The sequence below is a fragment of the Elephantulus edwardii genome, unplaced genomic scaffold, assembly GCF_000299155.1.
Source record: "Elephantulus edwardii isolate Elephantulus edwardi_28Jun2011 unplaced genomic scaffold, EleEdw1.0 scaffold00109, whole genome shotgun sequence".
Lineage (NCBI taxonomy): Eukaryota > Metazoa > Chordata > Mammalia > Macroscelidea > Macroscelididae > Elephantulus > Elephantulus edwardii.
In genome coordinates, this window is record NW_006399859.1 from 1,473,731 (window position 1) to 1,492,402 (window position 18,672).

Below are 18,672 nucleotides of genomic sequence, written 5' to 3' on the forward strand. Positions count from 1 at the left end.
ATGCGATGGATAAATCCAATGATTGGGGTAGTGGAAGCAGGTATGTCAGAGACACAAGATAGAGCAGGGTTTAGGGCTCTCGTACACAGGGTCACTATGAGTTACAAGCGACTTGACAACATATAACAACAATGCCTTTATCACACTGTGGGCTTCTTTCAGTACTATTGGTTCTGAAATGACTGGACACTGATCCTTTCTCTTTGGTACAGTGACTCTATGTATTCTTTCATCCTCCATCTTATACTTTCAATGACATCTGATAGGGAGATCTCGTGGTCTAGTGGGTAAGGAGTTTCACTGCCAACTCAGAGGCAGGTGGTTCAAGTACACCAGCTGCTCCATGTGAGAAAAATGGGCAATCTCCTCCCACGTGATGTACAACCTATGAAAACTTGCTAGCAGGTCAGCTATGATTTGGTTTGAAAATCTACTCTTAGAAACTTTCATTATTTCAACTCAAGGCTTGAATTGTTTTCATCTTTCTGCCTGTTACACATGTGAAAAGAATTAAGTTGTCAATGATTTCATTTTTCTTGAATCCACAATCATCACTCAGGACAGCAGCAGTCAAGAAATCAAAAGATTTTGTTGCAATTGGAACATCTGCTGTCAAGGTCCTCTCCAAAATTCCAAAGAGCAATGAGATCAGTTTAAAGATTAAGGAGCACTGATCCAAGGCATAGTATTGTTGATTGCTCCCTAGACATGTGAAAGTTGGACAATAAATAAGGATGAGGGATGAAGTATGCCTTTTAATTGTGCTATTGGCTAAGTATTGAAGGCCATAGAACTGTCCTGAAGGAATTGTAACCAGAACGTTCCCCAGAGGCAAAGATGGAGCAACTTTGGGTAATTCACTTTGGTCATATTTTCAGTTAGAACCATTTCTTAGAGAGAGACATCATGCAGAGAAAGGAAAAGGGTCAGCAAAAGAAAGGAAGACCTTCAATGGGATGGGCTGGTACACTGCCCACCACAATGATCTTGAGTAACAGAGATGATAAGGATGGCACCAGATAAGGCAAGATTCAGATCCGTTCTTCATAGGATCACGATGGGTGGTAATTGACTTAATGGCACTTAAGGACAACAACAACTTCAGAAATGGATTGTCAAGCCTGCTTTCTCGTCTGTATTCATCTGGAAGATCCAATGAAACCTGTTCATCATGGGAGGCCCTCTAGTACTGAAATACAGGTCGTGTAACTTCTAGCATCACAGCACATTTAAGCCACCATAGCAGGACAAGTTGATAGGCGAATGGTTGGGAGCGGTAGTTAGGTTTAAGTAATCGAAATGACTTTCAGGACTGTACCTAATGAAACATTTAGTAACATCTACTAAAAAACATCCTACAGACAAGGTATCACTCATGCATATGTACAAAAGCACAAACAGGTACACACCCCTTACTTGAAGGGATAGATACAAAGGTCTTCTCTACCTACAATTCTGTTTCTTGCTGAGGATGGAAAGAAGGATGCCTCATCTTCAATGAGAAAGAGCTCCTGCCGATGTCGTGTGAATTGTGCAGTAAAATATTCAGGATGAGGATGCTTCACAGACTTTTCAAGTTTCAGAGGCCCAAGCATAAAGCTAAAAGGGTTTCGATCAGGTGGGGGAATATCACTCTCCTTAATAGGCATTTTCATTCCCAGCACTTCTGCATAGGTAATTAATACCTCCCAAGGGGCATGGATCTTGACAAAGTAAGTTTTTCCATCTTCAGAGTCCTGCATGAAAGGAAACAAGGTTATGAAAAATTTAATCATACCGTGTAAGAAAAATTTTACTCATACTGAGTTATGAAAGTAAATAAAATTTTATAAAATCTCAAATGAAACATAACCCAGCACTTTGGAGTTACTGATTTTGCTCAGTAAAATGTTTAGAAAAACAACTCTTAAAATATAAGCGCATATATAAATATACACACACACATATACATATGTGCAAATACATACACACACACACACACACACACACACACACACACACACACACACACACACACACATAATTTAAGACAGGTTTGGAAGCAGGAGTGGCATCCACTTCCTAAACAATGTGCCTCTGGAAACTGTGAACTTTGAGAAACGACAATAGTTATAGAAAGGCTTCAGATTTTTTGTTCATCAGGTCATCATGAGTCATGCTCGATTCAATGGCAATCAGCAGCAACACCATGTATGGTATAGTACTTATATATATGAGTACTCATACAGAAAACCAAATGTACCAGCAGCCAGGAAATTAAAAGACAAATTGCACTGGGAAAGTGTGCTGCCAGAGACCTTTCTAAAGTACTGAAGAGCAATGATGTCAGTCTGGAGAATAAGATGCACCTGATACATGCTATGGTCTTTGCAATGACTTGCTATGCATCAAAGAACTGGGAAATGACTAGGGATGAGAGAGGAAAGTTGATGACTTTGCATTGTGGTGCTGGAGAGGAGTATTGAGGATACCATGTATAGCTAAGAGAACAAACAAGTTTGTCCTGGAGAGAGTGAAGACAGGCTGCTCCTTGGAGGCAAGGATTCTGAAGATTTTCCTGACATACTTTGGACATACTGCAAGGCAGGATCAGTCCTTGGAGAGGGACGTCATGCTCAGGAGGGTAGAGGGACAGCACAGGAGAGGAAGACCCTCAATGCGATGGATTGATTCAATGACTGGAGTAATGGGGATAGGTGTGTCGGAGACAATATGATTGACAAGGTATAGAGCAGAGTTTAGGGCTGCTGTACATAGAGTCACAGGCGACTCGACAGAACATAACAACAAAAACATATATGAGTTGCAATATATACACCAAATCAAACCCATTAAGTTTCAAGTTGGTTTTGATTCATCAGATTTTCAAGGCTGTAAACCAACTTTGCTTTTCTCCTTTGTTTCTTTTAAAAACCAAGTTCCCTTGCATGAAAAGTGAGAGAAATAAATGTACACAAAGATCTAGGAGTTTTCTTTTGAAATAATGAAAATAAAAATAAAATAACGAAAATAAAAAGACACTGTGATTTTTTTAAATATATATAGTGTTGCTGCTAGAAGCACTGGAGTCCATTATGATTCTATGAAACTGCATTTTTTTAAAAAAAAACAAAAAACAAACCCAACAACATAAGACGGAATTCTAGAAAAGCAGCAAATTGCAGAAGGTAAAAAAAAACCAAACAAAAAACCACCCACTTAGAAAGAACCTGACATGTTAGTGCAAAAGAAACAGTGCCCTGGTTTAAACAGCAGGTTATGCTTCAAGTTATTCAGGGTGACTAGGTTGGGTGTAAGACCGTAGGCAGACTTCAAATGAGACATATGTGAAGTAAAAACAGTATCTTCAGTTAGACATTATATGCATCTAGTTTTAAAGTAAGGAACTTTGGTGGTGGTTTATGTTAGGTGTCAGGCCAGTGTTGGTGTCAAACTTTAGGAGAATGATGGACAATCTCCTGTAAAGATGTACAGATCAGGAAACCACATGGAAGGGTCTTAACAAGCTTGAATCAAATTCACAACAGTGGGTTTGGTTTTAGTTTTCATTTCCAAAGTTTTCCAGTAACCATCTCACAATCAGGGCAATGACATTCTTACATGGAAGACCAGAGCCTTAACTATCTAAAGCAGACATACATATCTGCTATCCAAAGAACTACTGAATTTCCCTAGCCACAAACTCAATCATGCCAAAAGTCATATGGAATAAACATTATAAAACCAAGTGTCTTGTATAAATTAACAATTATATTTACCCTTTTGTCTTCAGTCTCCAACTCAAGGCCCGTTTTTTTGAGATTTATTTCAAATTCTCTTCTTCTATCCTATGGAAAAACAAATGTAAATATGCACAATTCTTTTCTTGATCCTGTCCTTTGATATTCATTCATTATATAACGGCTGTTTTAGTCCATTTTTTCTAATGAATCAGGGGCCAACTATACAGCACCTAACAACAACAATAACAACAATAAAAACCAGAAAGAGGATGATAAGAAGTAATGAAAAGGTGGTGTGGGATCATAAACCTTGAAAACTGGCTTTTCTAGCCATTGCGTTAGCCCTTGTTGGGGGCATAGTCTCCAGCTATCTTAACTGCGGACTTCAACAGCTGTGGGACCAATACAAGAGAGCAATTTCCACATTGTGAGACAGTGGTGGAGAGAGAATAAAGAGATTGTGGCACTGCTGTGAAGAGACTGTGACAAAGTGTAACGAGATGAACTCTGGACATGGAGCAACCAGTTTTGCTTGCTGGATGACTGAAGGAAAAGCTCACTTGTAACTGCTCTGAGATAAAGTTTGCTGGATGACTGAGGAAACCAGAGCTTCTTGCATTTGTGCTACTGAATTAAACCAGGATTTTCACTAAATGAGGAATTGTGTCTGGACTAACCTGGGCTTGCATTGTGTGATATTCTTTGTCTCCTCCCACTCCCCAACTCATTTCCCTAATAAACCCCACAAATGTGAGTAAAATTTGGTTGATTGGGGTTTTTTTTTGTGAGTAAAGTTTTTGTAACTCAAGTTAAAACAAACAGTGGACCCAAAGATTTTCAGGAGCATGTGGCGTAGTATGTTTGACCAGGTAGCTATTTGTATGGTGCTATGGATGTTACTGATGGGTACAGTTAACCATTATGAAGCGGGAAGAAGTCAGGCTTGGCTTTCCCCATGTTACCACTGCTCCTTTTACAGATGAAATGATACTTGTATTGAAGGTTCAATTGGGACTGTAAGTGTTATATTAATGCAGTTTCCCAAAAAGATAAGGATGAAATGAGAGTATAAATGGGCTGCAGCTGTATCTTATAGTGAGTTATTCTAGGTGGATTTTCTAGCCATTCGTTTTAACTTTCACTACATGACAGAACTATAAAACGTGGGCATTTGTGACCCACCAAGGGAAATGGATATAAATAAAGGGAATAGATATTTTTGGGTAGGGACATGAAAATAAGGTATGTAGATCACTAATGAGAAGATTGGTCAGCTTAACAATCTTGGCAAGCTTAAACTGTAACAGTTCTGAGATTAAAAAAAAGGAATGAAGGAATGTTATTAGCATCAAGAACAAAGAAGCAGAGAATGCGGCACATCTTTTGAGCTAGCGATTCCTATGCAAGGAGGAAAAAGACTGAGACAGATATGGCAGCTTAAATACAGCAGTAATGGCAATAGCAGCAGCAGCAGTGGTGGCGGCACCAAAAGTAGGTGAGAAGCAAAGGAAGACAGGGCTAAGTCAGATCTACTGGCCCACGGAAGAAGAGATAAGCATACCGACCGAGGCCTACTGTTGGAGCTGGAGAAGAGGGGACACATCACTGACAGAACCAAAAGAACTTTGTAATACTTGCCCGAGCATGTAGCATGGCCCAAAGTCATCACACCAAGGATCAGAGAGAGGCCTGCATGAGAAGAAGCTGTCCTGACTGAAGAATTCTCTCCTAGAATGGAAGGCTTTCCAAACCCAACTGTAATCAGTTTCTTCCCTGATAAAACCCAGTAATTTTGAGTGTTGTCTGAGTGTTCTGGGTGGCTACTGCAATGAATTATCAAACCCAGTAAAAGAGTAGCAAGAGCAGTGGTAGGGGACAGCTGAGTTACAATTTGACAGAAGTTGTGGTACGCTGGGAACATGTCTGACCTTACAGGAACAAACTATGTGCCGTTGTTGATGGGGATCTGTCCCCACTGTGGAATAACTGATGCCTTCATGTGGTTCACACTAGTTTCACTAACAAGTATTACTAACAAGTTTTGAAAGAAGAAAATTACTGACTTGAGTTAGAAGCTAAAATATTTCAAACCAGGGAATTCACATAAAAGAGATGCCAGAGCATCAATATATTCATCCATCTAATAGACTGAAATTATATAAGTAAAGAAAGGAGTACAGATGAGGGGGTAACAGTGATTTAGGAGCTGTAATATAGGTTACATAGAAATAAAAGACACGGGGATTCACAAGATTACAACGATGCACCGTAGTGAAGTTCTGATAAAATGAGACTTAAAAGTCAAGAATTTGAGGAGGAAAGAGGGATTGTAATAAACAATAAGATTCATGACGGATGAGAATATACCTATTTCCAGGAAAAGGTAGTGTATGGAAAAAGAAACCACTCTTTACGGAGGTATGAAGGGAAGCAACAAACCTCCGAGAAGAATCAGGTTTGAAAAAGACAATGAGAGGAGGAAAGATGATGATGGACCATAAATTACAGAGTTTCAGTAGAAAGATTTTCTGAGGCAGAAGGAAGGGACAGAAGGGACACGTGCACACTCTACTGAGGATAATATCTAAAGTTACTTTTATAAATTCTTCATGGCATTTATATCAGATGTGAATATATAATCAAATGCATGTATGGATGTGGGTTTAAATTCATTAATTAACATATGATTTCAAATGTCTAGCATTTCCAAAGGAGTCACTATGTTCAAACTACTCTCTTGGGGACTTAGGTAGAAAGCAATGAACAAGGACAACAAAGTCCTTAGCCTCCTGTAACTTAATGTATGCTAAAAGAGACACAGAATGAAGAAATGAAATCAATATTATAAGTTCAGAAAATTATGTTTTTTATATGTGAAGGCTATTTCAAATCAGATGGATTAGTTGTAAATTTTCCTTTTATATTATGATTTTAATGAAAATTTACAGAAAAGTTGGTTTTTATTCATTCATGATGGCACATTTTCCTTCCTACGCCCCAACCAAGTTGACAGAAAAAAAAAAATTCATTCATTGTTGTATAATTTCCTCCTTTGCCCCCTCCTGCTTCACTTTGCTATGCATCTCTTATTCTGGACTGTTGTCACACAAATAATGATTAATCATATATTCCTTTTAAACCGTTTTTTTCTTCATCTGTTCCAATGAAGTGCTCTTTATATATCCCCTCTTTTCTTAGTTCCCCCACCAACTCCCTTGTCAGTCCTGATATATAGTATTTGTCCTTTTGTAACTGAGATATTTAGTCAACATAATGTCCTCTAGGGTCACCCACGTTGTGTAATATTTTATGAGCATCAGTGCTGTGTAGTATTCCATTGTGTGAATATACCATAGTTTTTCTATTCATTTATTTATGGGCACTTGGGTTGCCTCCATCTCTTTGCTATTGTGAATAATGTGTAGCAATGAACATGGATGTGTATATATCTGCTTGGGTGGAAGCTCTGGTTTCTTTAGGGTATATTCCCAGTAGTGAAACTGCTGGGTCAAACAGTATTTCTATTTCCAACTTTCTGAGAAAGCACCAGACTGCCTTCCACAAGTGGATGTACCATTTTATATTCCCATCAGCAGTGAATAAGAGGTCCAATCTCTCCACAACCTTGCCAGCATTTGGTGTTTGCTGCCCTGTTGAACTTTGCCATTGGTACTGGGGTGAGATGGTAGCTCATAATTGTTTTGATTTGCATCTTTTTAATTGCTAGGGATTTTGAACATTTCTTCATGTTTGCCATCTGAATGTCCTTTTTGATGAAGTGTAATTGTATATTTTCAAGATGAAAACTGCATAAAATAAAGATAATAATCTGACACCTCCTATTTCATGGTTCTATTTAATATTTAAAGAAAGTTATGTAAGAAATTTTATCTGCTACTTGGAGGAGAAAAATGGTTTCCAAAGGTTTAAAAAAAACCAACCCCAAACTCCAAACATTTCAGTCGTAGGTTGTATATACTGTACTCTTCTCACTGTTTTTGCTTCATTATTGGTTCAGAGGTCTCTGATTCTGGGACTAACTCAGTTGGAGGGTATCTATTTCTAACTATAGAATGTGGTTGTTGTCCTTTTTTAATTATTCCTCTTAATCATTCACTAAGTACTCACCACTTTTATGTCTCCTTCTTTCCTTAAGTCATCAACATAGGACAGCACAAAATCAATCTGTCGAACACCATCTCGGAAGAAGATTGAATCCTTGCTTTGCAGACTTCTTGAAAACTGCAGGAAACAGGCATGAAAATCTTTAAACTCAGTTTTATTCTCTAACCATAAAAATGAAAACATTCATAATTTTCCACCAGGTAATATTTTCAATTTGAAAATATCAAGTCAAGACAGATAACCATTGTTAATTTTCACCAACAGAATATGTTTATTTACTAAATGAAAATCTCACACAGGTGATGTGTGTTTGTGCGTCTACATGCATATAAACAATCATATTGGTTACATGCAAATACGATAAAAATGCTGCAATTATATAAAATATAAAGTGAATAAATGTATACATTGATCCTAAAATGTATATTTAAAAAGAGATTTCATTACTCTCATTAAACATACCCTAAAGTCGACAAAACACTCTACCATTACATAAAGCTCTGATGGACATAAGTAATTAGCAACTAATTAATAAAGCCACACTGTAAGAAAATCCATTTATGATTAATATTTCTATTATGTTCTCTTAAAATTTCCATTTTCTAATTCAATTTCTGAAGGAAAACCAAAACCAACGTGCAGTTATAAATTAGAAAGCAGGTAGCTTGCTAGCTGTGTCACACCAAGTCAGTGCACATGCCACACGCCCTTCAGCATCAATTGCCCAGAGGAGTTAAAATCAATACTTTGTTTGCATTTGGTTATCAGTTCTGTCAGTATAACAGAGAAATGGACAGGTTCAAGTTTCCCTTTTAAAATGACAAAGGCACATGAGATACTGTTAGGAAAGAGCCTTCATCTTCTTAATCCTGTTGCCTTCAGAATGTGTATATATGTAAAATGTAATAATTGTAATGGTTCATTGTCTAATATACAGAATATTTCATCTAGATGATATAGGAGATTTCTCTCACTTTGTGATCCAAAGTTAAAATACAGACAACTTTCCAATTGTTTCAGGCAATGGGGAGGTGGGTGGAATTCATATTCCTAGCCAGTATTTACATGAGTTTTTTACGTTCTTGGAAGTACAGACAGGGAGTTCCTGAGAAGCAAGGACGGTGAGACCTCATCGTGAGATGCACTGTGGCCACTGTATCATGAGGGGTCAGTTCCTGGGAAAGGACATCCTGCCTGGAAAATCAGTGGTGTAGTGAAGGAGAGGAAGACTCTCAAAGAGACTGACATAGGGATTGCACCCATGGGTTTGAGCAGCAACATTGTCAGAATGGGGCAATTATTCATTCTGTAGTTCATGGTGTCACTAATAGTTGGAACTAAATTGAAGGAACTTCACAACAGGAGGATGTTCTCTCTAAACAGCTAGAATGGTTTCCCTTAAAATACAATTAGTATAGATCAGTCCTGCATGAAGAAGATAATGTTTCCCTTTTTATTGTCTATGGACATAGCAACAGTATTTTTATATATGAGTGATTACTGAAATCTCTCAGAAAGGACTAATTCCATTTCTCAGGAGATATTAGATAGAGACAGAAACCATCAGAGTCAACATTGTAAGTGGTAAACTATAGTAACTCAATTCTAATGTCAGAGTTCTCTGCATTTCAATAGAAAATACACGTTCACCTCCCCTTAAATAAGGAAAGATGAACCTAAAAAAACCCAAAAAACAAAACTCTCAAACTATAATGTTACACTTGATTATAAAACACTAAAAAAGAAACAGGGGGGAAAAAAGGAATATAACATTGGCATTCTTGAGAATAACTATAGCATAAGCCAATCTTACGACATTAACCAAAACTTTGAAAATTATTTGAGGCAGAAAATATCCTCATTAGACTAAATAAAGTGAAAGTACTAAGTTGGAGAAGGAAACAAAATTCCATTTGCTCTAAGTCTGTGATAGTAATTTTTCTTTATTTTCTTTTACTTTTTATAATTACTATTGTGTACTGAACTGTAGAAGGGAGCTACAACCAAAAAGTCCAAAACAAAACCTGGTATTTTGCTAAAGAAACCTGATTATTAAAAATTGCTGCTCTTGGTTTTTTGTCCTTGAGGACTACAGAATCAGAACCGACCCACAGCTGACCCTCCAGCGGGTTTCCAGAGGCAGTTAATTGCATAGGGGGAGACTGCCCATCCTTCTGAGCAACTGGCGGATTCAAATTACAGGCATTTGAGACTGTAGCGCACGTTCTAACCACTAGGTGTCCAGACCTCCCTATACTGTTGTTACTCAAAACTGAATATAATTAAAATACATCATATTTTATTTGGTGAGAGGTGAGACATTAAAATTATCCTTTGAAGTGTGTCTATCTCTTTGTGAGTGTTTATGTTTGGTTAAGGAGTCCAGGCAGTGCAGTGGTTAAGCACTTGGCTGGAGATCAAACCTACCATCCACTCCATGGGAGACATGCATGACAAATTGCTTCTGCAATGATTATAACTTTAAAAACTGTGAGGCAATTCTAAACTGTCCTCTAGGTTTTTGATATGGGTTGAGACTGACACCATAGTGATGTGTTTCATTTTCTTTTTTTTTTTCTTGGTATATTTGGTTTGAAAGTGTTTCCTAATCTCAACTTCATAAATCTGGGTTTGTTACGTTGTTCCACAACTTGCTCAACTTGTAGATAAACTTCTCATGTGTTTGTTCATGTCCAGGAAGAGGATCTACAGCTTCCACCAGATGAAAAAATGAATCAAGACACACTAAAGTAATTGCCTAAGGACTGGGTATCAGTGATGAAGTGCCCTGACAACAGCCCTTACTGGAAGGTTAATGACCCAGAACCACTGCAGCGGTCCAAAGCATGAGCAGCACCATTCAACACTGTGTTTACCATGAGACGCCGCCTCAGGAACATATTGTAGCGTTTAATATACTGTGAAACAACCAACAGAGAGTTACCAAATCTTCTACGGAAGCAAAATAAAAATTCCCCAGACCAACACTCAAACTACAGAGCCCTCAGTAGTACTACTCTGTGAGTATATGCGCATGAGAGACAGATGGCAAATTGGAAGGGAGAATGGAGTAGACTGAAGGTAAGAAGGGGAAAACAGTAACAAAACAATAAAATAGGAAGATAATAAGGAAAGGAAAGGAGAACATGTCCAAAGTTCCTCTGAATGGTACAGCTACTTTAAATAAAAATATATGCAGAATTGAACAAAAGAAAGGAGAAAAAAAATAATAAAAATAATGAAAAAATTTTAAAAGTTTAAATGACAACGGCTTGCCAAAATTCATTTACCATGGCCACTATTTTGTTTTAAATGCCAAGACAAATCTCTTAACAATTTTGTGAATAATCAGTAATATTTGAAAGAAAAACAAACCAGGGCACGCAAAAAAGCATTACACAGCTTATAAAAATGCATTATACAGCTAATGAAAAGATAATTTCTTTTTAAAAAAAAGGTTATCAAGCAATAGTTTTAATTTTTCATCAGAATTTTGCTTAAATTGTTTTGCTGGGAAAAGTTGTTGTTGTTGTTTTTGGGTGGCGCTGAGTATGACCCATAGTGACACTATGAACAGCAGATATGAGCCCTGTTATATTCTGTGCCATCCTGACACTAGACACACTAGAGTCCATTTCAGTCATTGTCAACCCTCCTGAGTGAGGGTCTTCTTCCCTTTAATCGACTCTCTCTTTCCAAGCATGATGTCTGTCCTTCCCCAAATAGCCTCTCCTAGCATCATACGCAAAGTATCATCTTTACCTCCAAAGAGCACTCTGGCTGCACTTTCTCTAAGATATATCTGTTTTGGCATTCCATGGGATACTCAGCACCCTCTCCAATGCTTAAATTCATCAAGTCTTCTTCTGTTATCCTTATTCACTGTCTAGGTCTCTGATGCATAGCAAGTAACTGTGAAGACTATGGCCTGGATCGGGTGCACTTTAGTCTCTAGACTGACATCTCTGTACTTCAACACTCTGAAGAGGTCAATAATGGTAGACTTTCCTAATCCATTTGATCTTTTTATTTCATGGCTGCCGGTTCCAATGGTGTTGTTTGTGGACTCGAGCAAGCTGAAATTGTTGACAATCTCATTCATTTCTCCATCTATCATGGTTCTGCCAATTGGCCCAGTGGTAAGAATCTTTGTTTTCTTGATGTTGAGCTTCAATCCATATTGAAGACTACAGTCCTTGACTTTGTGCAAAAGATGCTTCAGGTCCTCCTGAGTTTCAGTGACCAAGGTTGTGTCATCTGCATAATGCAAGATGTTGATGAGTTTTCTTCCAAATCTGATGCTACATTACTCCTCATAAAGATCAATCTCCTGAATGATGAGGTCCACATAGAGATTGAAAATGTATGGAGACAGGACACACCCCTGACATATTCCCTTCCTAATTTTGAATCATGTAGTGTTTCCTTGCTCTGTTCTGATGACTGCTTTCTGGTCCAAGTAAGTATAGGTTTCACATGGGCACAACCAAGTGTTCTTGGATGCCTATTCTTCTCAAATTTAGCTACAATCTGCTGTAATCCACACAGTCAAATGCCTTTGTGTAGTCAATGAAAGAGACAGACATTTTTTTTGGTACTCTCTGCTTTCCAGACAAGATCAACACGGCATTGGTAATGATGTCCCCGGTGCCATAGCTTCTTCTAAACTCACCCAGTACTTCTGGTAGTTCTCTGTTCCAGTCAATCTTGGACAATCTTCACCAAGATTCTGCTTACATGAGATATTCTACACTCTGTCAGATCACTCTTTTTTAGAATGGGAATAAATATTGATCTCTTCCAGTCAGGCCAGGGGACTGTCTTCCAGATTTCATGGCACAACTTAGTGAGCATGTCCAGGGCAGTATCTATTTGTTGAAACATGCCAAGTGGTATTCCATCAATTCCTGGGGACTTGTTTTTTGTCTGTTGCTTCAAAGCAGCTTGAACATCCTCCTTCATCACCATTGTGTCTTGGTTATATGCTGTTTCATGAAATTATTCATGTCAGCCAATTCTTTCTGATACAGTGACTCTGTGTACTCCTTCCATCTTCTTTTGATACTTCTTGGATCATTCAATATTCTGCCCTTAGCACCTCTAACTACTGCAATTTAAGGCTTGAATTTGTTCTTCAGTTCTTTCAGCTTAAGGAATGCTGAAAGAATGCATCCCTTCTGATTCTGTAATTCCAGCTTTGCATATTTTGTTGTAATACTTTGCTGTGCCTTGCCTTTTGAAATTTTCTGTTCAGCTCCTTTATTTCCTGACTTCTTCCCACTGCTTTGGCTTCTCAGTGCCCTAATGCAATATTCAAAGTCACTTCTGACACCCACCTTGGTCTTTTCTTCTTCCTCTGTCTTTGTAATGACCTTTTGCATTCACCATGCATGATGCCACTAGGTTATCTGGAGGGCAGGGAGAATTTGTACACATACACATAATGCAGTCACACAGAGATCCATCAACTTATATTTTAAAAAGAAGGAAGAAAATAGAATGACACAGCTTATAAATAAAATGGTTACTGCTGAGATTTGCGAAAACAAGGTAGAAAGAATGTTTTCTTGCTTGGCTTCATTGTCAACCTCAGATGGATTTCCTTTCAAGTTAACAGAATCTAAGCTTTAGCACCTATTATTTCCACTGAACTCTTTCACTGGTTCAGATGAAACTCTGCTAGGAAAGGCAGAGGGACAGAGAAAGAGATGAATGCCCTCAAAGAGATGGACTGATGTAGTGACTGCAACAATGGGCTTGATTAAGCATGGTAGAGATTATAAGGATGGCACAGAATAATAAATAGGTCAAGATCTGTACGTCCTAAAGTTGCTATGGGTTGTGGCCCACTAACAGCACCTAATAATAACTTGCAATCTTTAATTAAGTTCAAATATTTCTGTAAAATTTCAAATCAAGGGGTTTTTTTTATTATTTTCTTAAAGAGGGTTACTAAAATTGTTATCAGCTTCATTTTAAAAAAACCATATTCAGTCTATGATTTTCAACTTGGTAATCATTTAAATGTTTTAAGTCATTAGAACAGAAATAAATAAAATTAACATAACTTTATTTATTACAATCTTCTAATCCCACAACCTTCTCATAAGAACATTAAAAATTAGTAATCTAGTGAAAACCAAAGATCATTTATGTTGATTGAAGTTTTCAGCAGAAGGATGTAACGCTAGTCTATAACAAGCATGGGAAAAGTAAATATCTCTAATTACTATGAAACTAACGGTAAATATCTTGAGCTCTTCATCATCTTCTTAATTTGTATTAAAATTTGATTTTTAAATTAATCTTATCTCTTTCATGATTATTCTAGGTAAGCATTTGTAGGTGGAAAGAGCCATGTAAAGGAAAAAGAATATTGAACTAGGTCTCGGAAACTGGAATTTTAGTCCACAATCTGCCCCTTAATCTTTGTTAACTTTGGGCAAGTCACGAAAGTCCATAGAAACTAGGAAATGAAAACATAAGCAAAGGGCTATTCTGCCTATATTGTTCTCAAATTGCATCTGATGCTACTTTTAAAAAAAGCAAAACCACATCCTAATTAAATACTAAGTATGAGAAGCTGAAAAATATCTATGAACTGGGAAAAACAGCATCGCCATTGCATACTCTAGGGAGACACCCATTTGCGCTCATGCAAGGAAGTGGAGAGCCGCTTACCCTTGGCTGTTCCTGGATGAGGAAGGTGGTCTCTCTGCTGCTCATGCTCTGGGAACAGCACCATAGGGAAAAATATATAATTCTGTTAATAGAATCTCATTTCTTTAATTCCTATAAACAAAAATCCTAGGCACTCCGGGCAGAAATATTAAACTCGGAACTAGGAGAAGTTACAAAATTCCAGAAATTGTATGCAAAGGGATGGAAAACTTTGTTGCAGGTGTGTCTGTTAAAGGTGCACATATGTCCATGAGTTTGTGTATATGTTAAGGGGTGGCTGGGTGGAAGAGAGAAATCAGAATTTCAAAGGGAACATCATCTGATTAAGGAGTATTTTGCTCTACTCATTGAAAGGTCAGCAGTTTGAATCCAACAGCTGTTTCATAAGAGAAAGATGGGCAGTTTCGTCAAGAGAAGATTTACAGCCTTGGAAATCACCCTGGTGGAGGATCACTATGAGTTGGAATCAACTCGTCAGGAGTGGGTGTTTTTTATCAATAATTAAAAAAACCCCAAACCACCAATGTCCCAAGAAATGGTTAAGAGCAAAGGCCTCTAATCTTTCCATAGCTTAAATCCTGAATAGGACCAACAGGAAGGGTGTATTAAGTGGCAATTTACACCTTTTAACATTTGCTTAAATGTAATAAAAAAACTTCAGAAGATACATATATTCTTCTAGTAACTAAAAAACGGAGGGGGGGGGAACCCCACTATCAAACGTTACCATATATGTATGTGCATGCCCGCATATGCACACACGTACACATGTGCACACAGCCCTTTATCATCAAAGCAACAGGGATTGCTGTCTCCCTTGTTGTATGGGGCACTTCAAGTCCTAGTCCTCCACAAGAGTCAACACTATAATGCACGCTCTGAGATGACATCCAATGACGTCTCAGCAGTCCAGCGACGCAGACTGTAGAGCTACAGGGAAGCAGCAGCCAACCCGAATGTTCCGACTGGCAATGCACTTGACTGGCCCTTAGACGATCACAACCAGCAACTTATTATGCCCACGTGTTGCTGAGTAAATCAGATTTGAAAATGTCATCTAAAAGTGCTGTGTATATGCTTGAAGACCAATCAAAGGGTATTTATGGTATTTAAGCTGCACTGAGATAAGTAGGAAGTGCTCTGGAAAGACTCAGCCAATAACATATGCTCAATATCCTGTTTCACACACATGCGTTTCTAGAACACTATAGGCACTGAATTATATCAATTTATTAGTAAAGAATATCAAATATCAGACAAATTTATTGGGTATATTATTCACTCAATTCTGTATTAGCAGCTTCTGATAACATATTTTGTAGTACTGCATATATACACACATAATTGTGTCTTTAAGACTATGGGCAGTTTAAATTTAGATGTTTTTGTTAGGTGCTGCTGAGCAGAACATGACTCCTAGCGACTGTATGAACAAGATCTGAACGCTGTTCTAGTCGGTGCCATCCTCACACAATCTCTGGTATACTCAAGCCGACTACTGCTGTCACAGTGTCAGTGCACCTGGTTAAAGATCTTCCCGTCCTTCGCTGTCCCTCCATTCATCCAGGATCTTCAAGAAATAACCTTTCCTAGCAACATGCGTGAATACGCGAGATGAAGTTTCGTTATCTTTGCCTCCAAGGAGCACTCTGGCTGCACCTTCTCCAAGACGTATATCTGTTCAGTCTGTGGAATATTCAGTGCTCTTCTCCAATTCCACCATCAAAGGCATCAATTCTTCTTCTGTTATACTTGTTCACCATCCATCTCTCAGATGCACAGCAAGGGACTGAAAAGTTCATGGCTTGAACCAGGCCACACCTTGGTCCTCAAACTGACACCATTGCTCCTCAATAATCTGGAGCGGTCCGTGACTACAGACTTTCCTAGTGTAATATATCTCCTGATCTTCTAGCTGCTAGTACAGAGTATACTGATTGTGGTCCAAGTCAGCACAGTTGTTGACAGTCTTAATCTTTCCGCCATCTATTAGAAGGCTGCTTATAAATCCAGAGGGGAGAATTTTTTCTTGATGTTGAGATGCAATCAATATGAAAGGCTGCACTGTTTAACTTTCTGTAGCAAGTGCTTGAAGTTCCCCTCATTTTCAACAAGCAAAGTTGTGTCATCCACATGGCAAAGGCTGTGGATGAGTCTTCCTCCAATACTGATGCCACATGCTTCTTCACAGAGTCCAGCTTCTGGAATAATGTGCTCAGAATACAGATTCGATTGATATGGAGAAAGGATATAACCCTGATGCACACCTTTCCTCATTTTAAATCAAACAATGTCCCTTTCTGTGTTTGTTGAATTAATTTTTCTAGAATTCCCATTCTTCTCAATGTTAGCCATAATGTGTTATAATCCAAGTAGTCTATTAAAAATAGACTCCTCATGAAATATTTTATTAAAATGTCCTAGAAAGTGGTCAGTTATTTTCTGTCTATAGAAAAATGCAAAACAAACACCACCGCCTTCTATTAAATAGTCCCAAACCACCAGGTTAGTCACTTTATAATCTCCCACTTGAGCAAAAGGCTGCCTTGACTCTTCAATTTAAATCTGTGGTTCTATATTGAAATGTATATATAATGTTGTTGTTGTTAAGTGCCGTCAAGTCGCAGGCAACTGATAGCGACCCTAGGAAGGAGAGTCTTCGACACTTGGGTGTCTTTCATCCTCTCTCCAGGTTCATAGGTTTTCCAGAGGCAAGCTATTATGTTATGGAAGTGGATGCCACTCCTCCTTCCAAGCTTGTTTTAATTGGGGAGCTCCACCCCAGATTGAATGATTGGGGTGTGTGTATGTGTGTATTTTTCTTTTCCCCCAAGTTTATTTATCAATGACATTGTTAGGTGTCATCAAGTCGAGTACAATTCATACTGACCCTATGAACAATAGATCTGAATCTTATCCTATCCCGTGCCATCCTCCTCATCTCTGACACACTTGAGTCCATTTCTGCAGTCACTGTGTCAATCCATCTCCTTCAAAGTCTTCCCCTCTTTTGCTGACCCTCCAATTGACCCTCAAACATGAAGTTCCTCTCCAAGGAACAGATTCTCCTAGCAACATGCCCAAAGTATTTAAGACGACATTTTGCTTTCCTTGCCTCCAAGGGGCATTCTGGCTGCACTTTCTCCAAGACATATCTGTTTGTTCTTTTGGCAATCCATGGGATATTTAGTACTCCAACACCACTGTTCAAAGGCATCAATTCTTCTCTGTCATCCTGATTCACTGTCTAGCTTTTAGACGTATAGCAAGTTTTTGAAAAGACCATGATCTGAATCAGAAGCATCTTAGTCTCCAAACTGACATCACTGTTCTTCAATAATTTGGAGAAGGCAAAGGAAGATCTGATACTGTTCTCAATTTTACACTCCTCTCTTCAAATATCTGGAGCCACTGTTTATATGTCTTAGCCTGAGTCCTTCCCTGAATCAAATTACTAAGAAGTAGAATGAAATGGCACAAAAATAGAAAGGCATGAATTAGTTACTGGATGATACAAATTCTACTTTCAACAACATATGATAATATTAAGATTTACTGGATCTTTACAGAAGATGAACACCCATCCTGAATACTTTGAACAAAAGGAACCATGATTTGAGGACTGAAATTCAGGGAAATAAACTTCTAAACAAGATTTTAAAGCAGTATTCTTTTATAGAAAACAAAGCAAAGCTACAAACTCAAATTCATTTCCAGTGGGTTTTCAGAGGCTGAAATCGCACAAGAGAATGACGATTTTTGGCCCCAGAGAGCAGCTGGTAGATTTGAACAACTGCCTTTCATTTGGCAATGGCATTCCTTACCTACTAGGCCAACAGAACTCCTGAAACTGTACTCTTAAAGAAGCTATACTGTAGAATGTTTAAAAGAGCAAACTTTAGAAACATAACATATGGACTCAAAATTCCAGCTCCAGCATTTAGCTGAGAGGATAATAAATGTATTAAAACTTCATGTGATTGTTGTTTGTTGTTATGTGCCACTGACTCACAGGGATGCTATGAAGACTATAGCTCTGAAGACTGCTCTCTCCCAAGGCAGTCCCACCGACTCTAGCACACCTATCCCTATAATCCCAGTTACTGTGTCAGTCCATCTCATCTAGGGTATTTTTCTCCTATGC

The 18,672-nt window shown here is 38.2% G+C and overlaps 1 protein-coding gene across 1 annotated transcript in view; it reads right to left on the reverse strand.

Moving 5' to 3' along the window:
* The window catches only part of ANO5 (anoctamin 5), a 97,777-nt gene that overhangs the window by 55,329 nt on the left and 23,776 nt on the right, over nt 1-18,672 (reverse strand). Inside the window, exons 2-6 of the mRNA XM_006892058.1 lie at nt 14,529-14,623; nt 10,724-10,765; nt 7,851-7,964; nt 3,759-3,827; nt 1,452-1,736 (exon numbers count right to left, since the gene is read on the reverse strand). Of these exons, the coding sequence (XP_006892120.1) occupies nt 1,452-1,736; nt 3,759-3,827; nt 7,851-7,964; nt 10,724-10,765; nt 14,529-14,623 (605 nt within the window). The remainder of the gene's footprint in view (nt 1-1,451; nt 1,737-3,758; nt 3,828-7,850; nt 7,965-10,723; nt 10,766-14,528; nt 14,624-18,672) is intronic.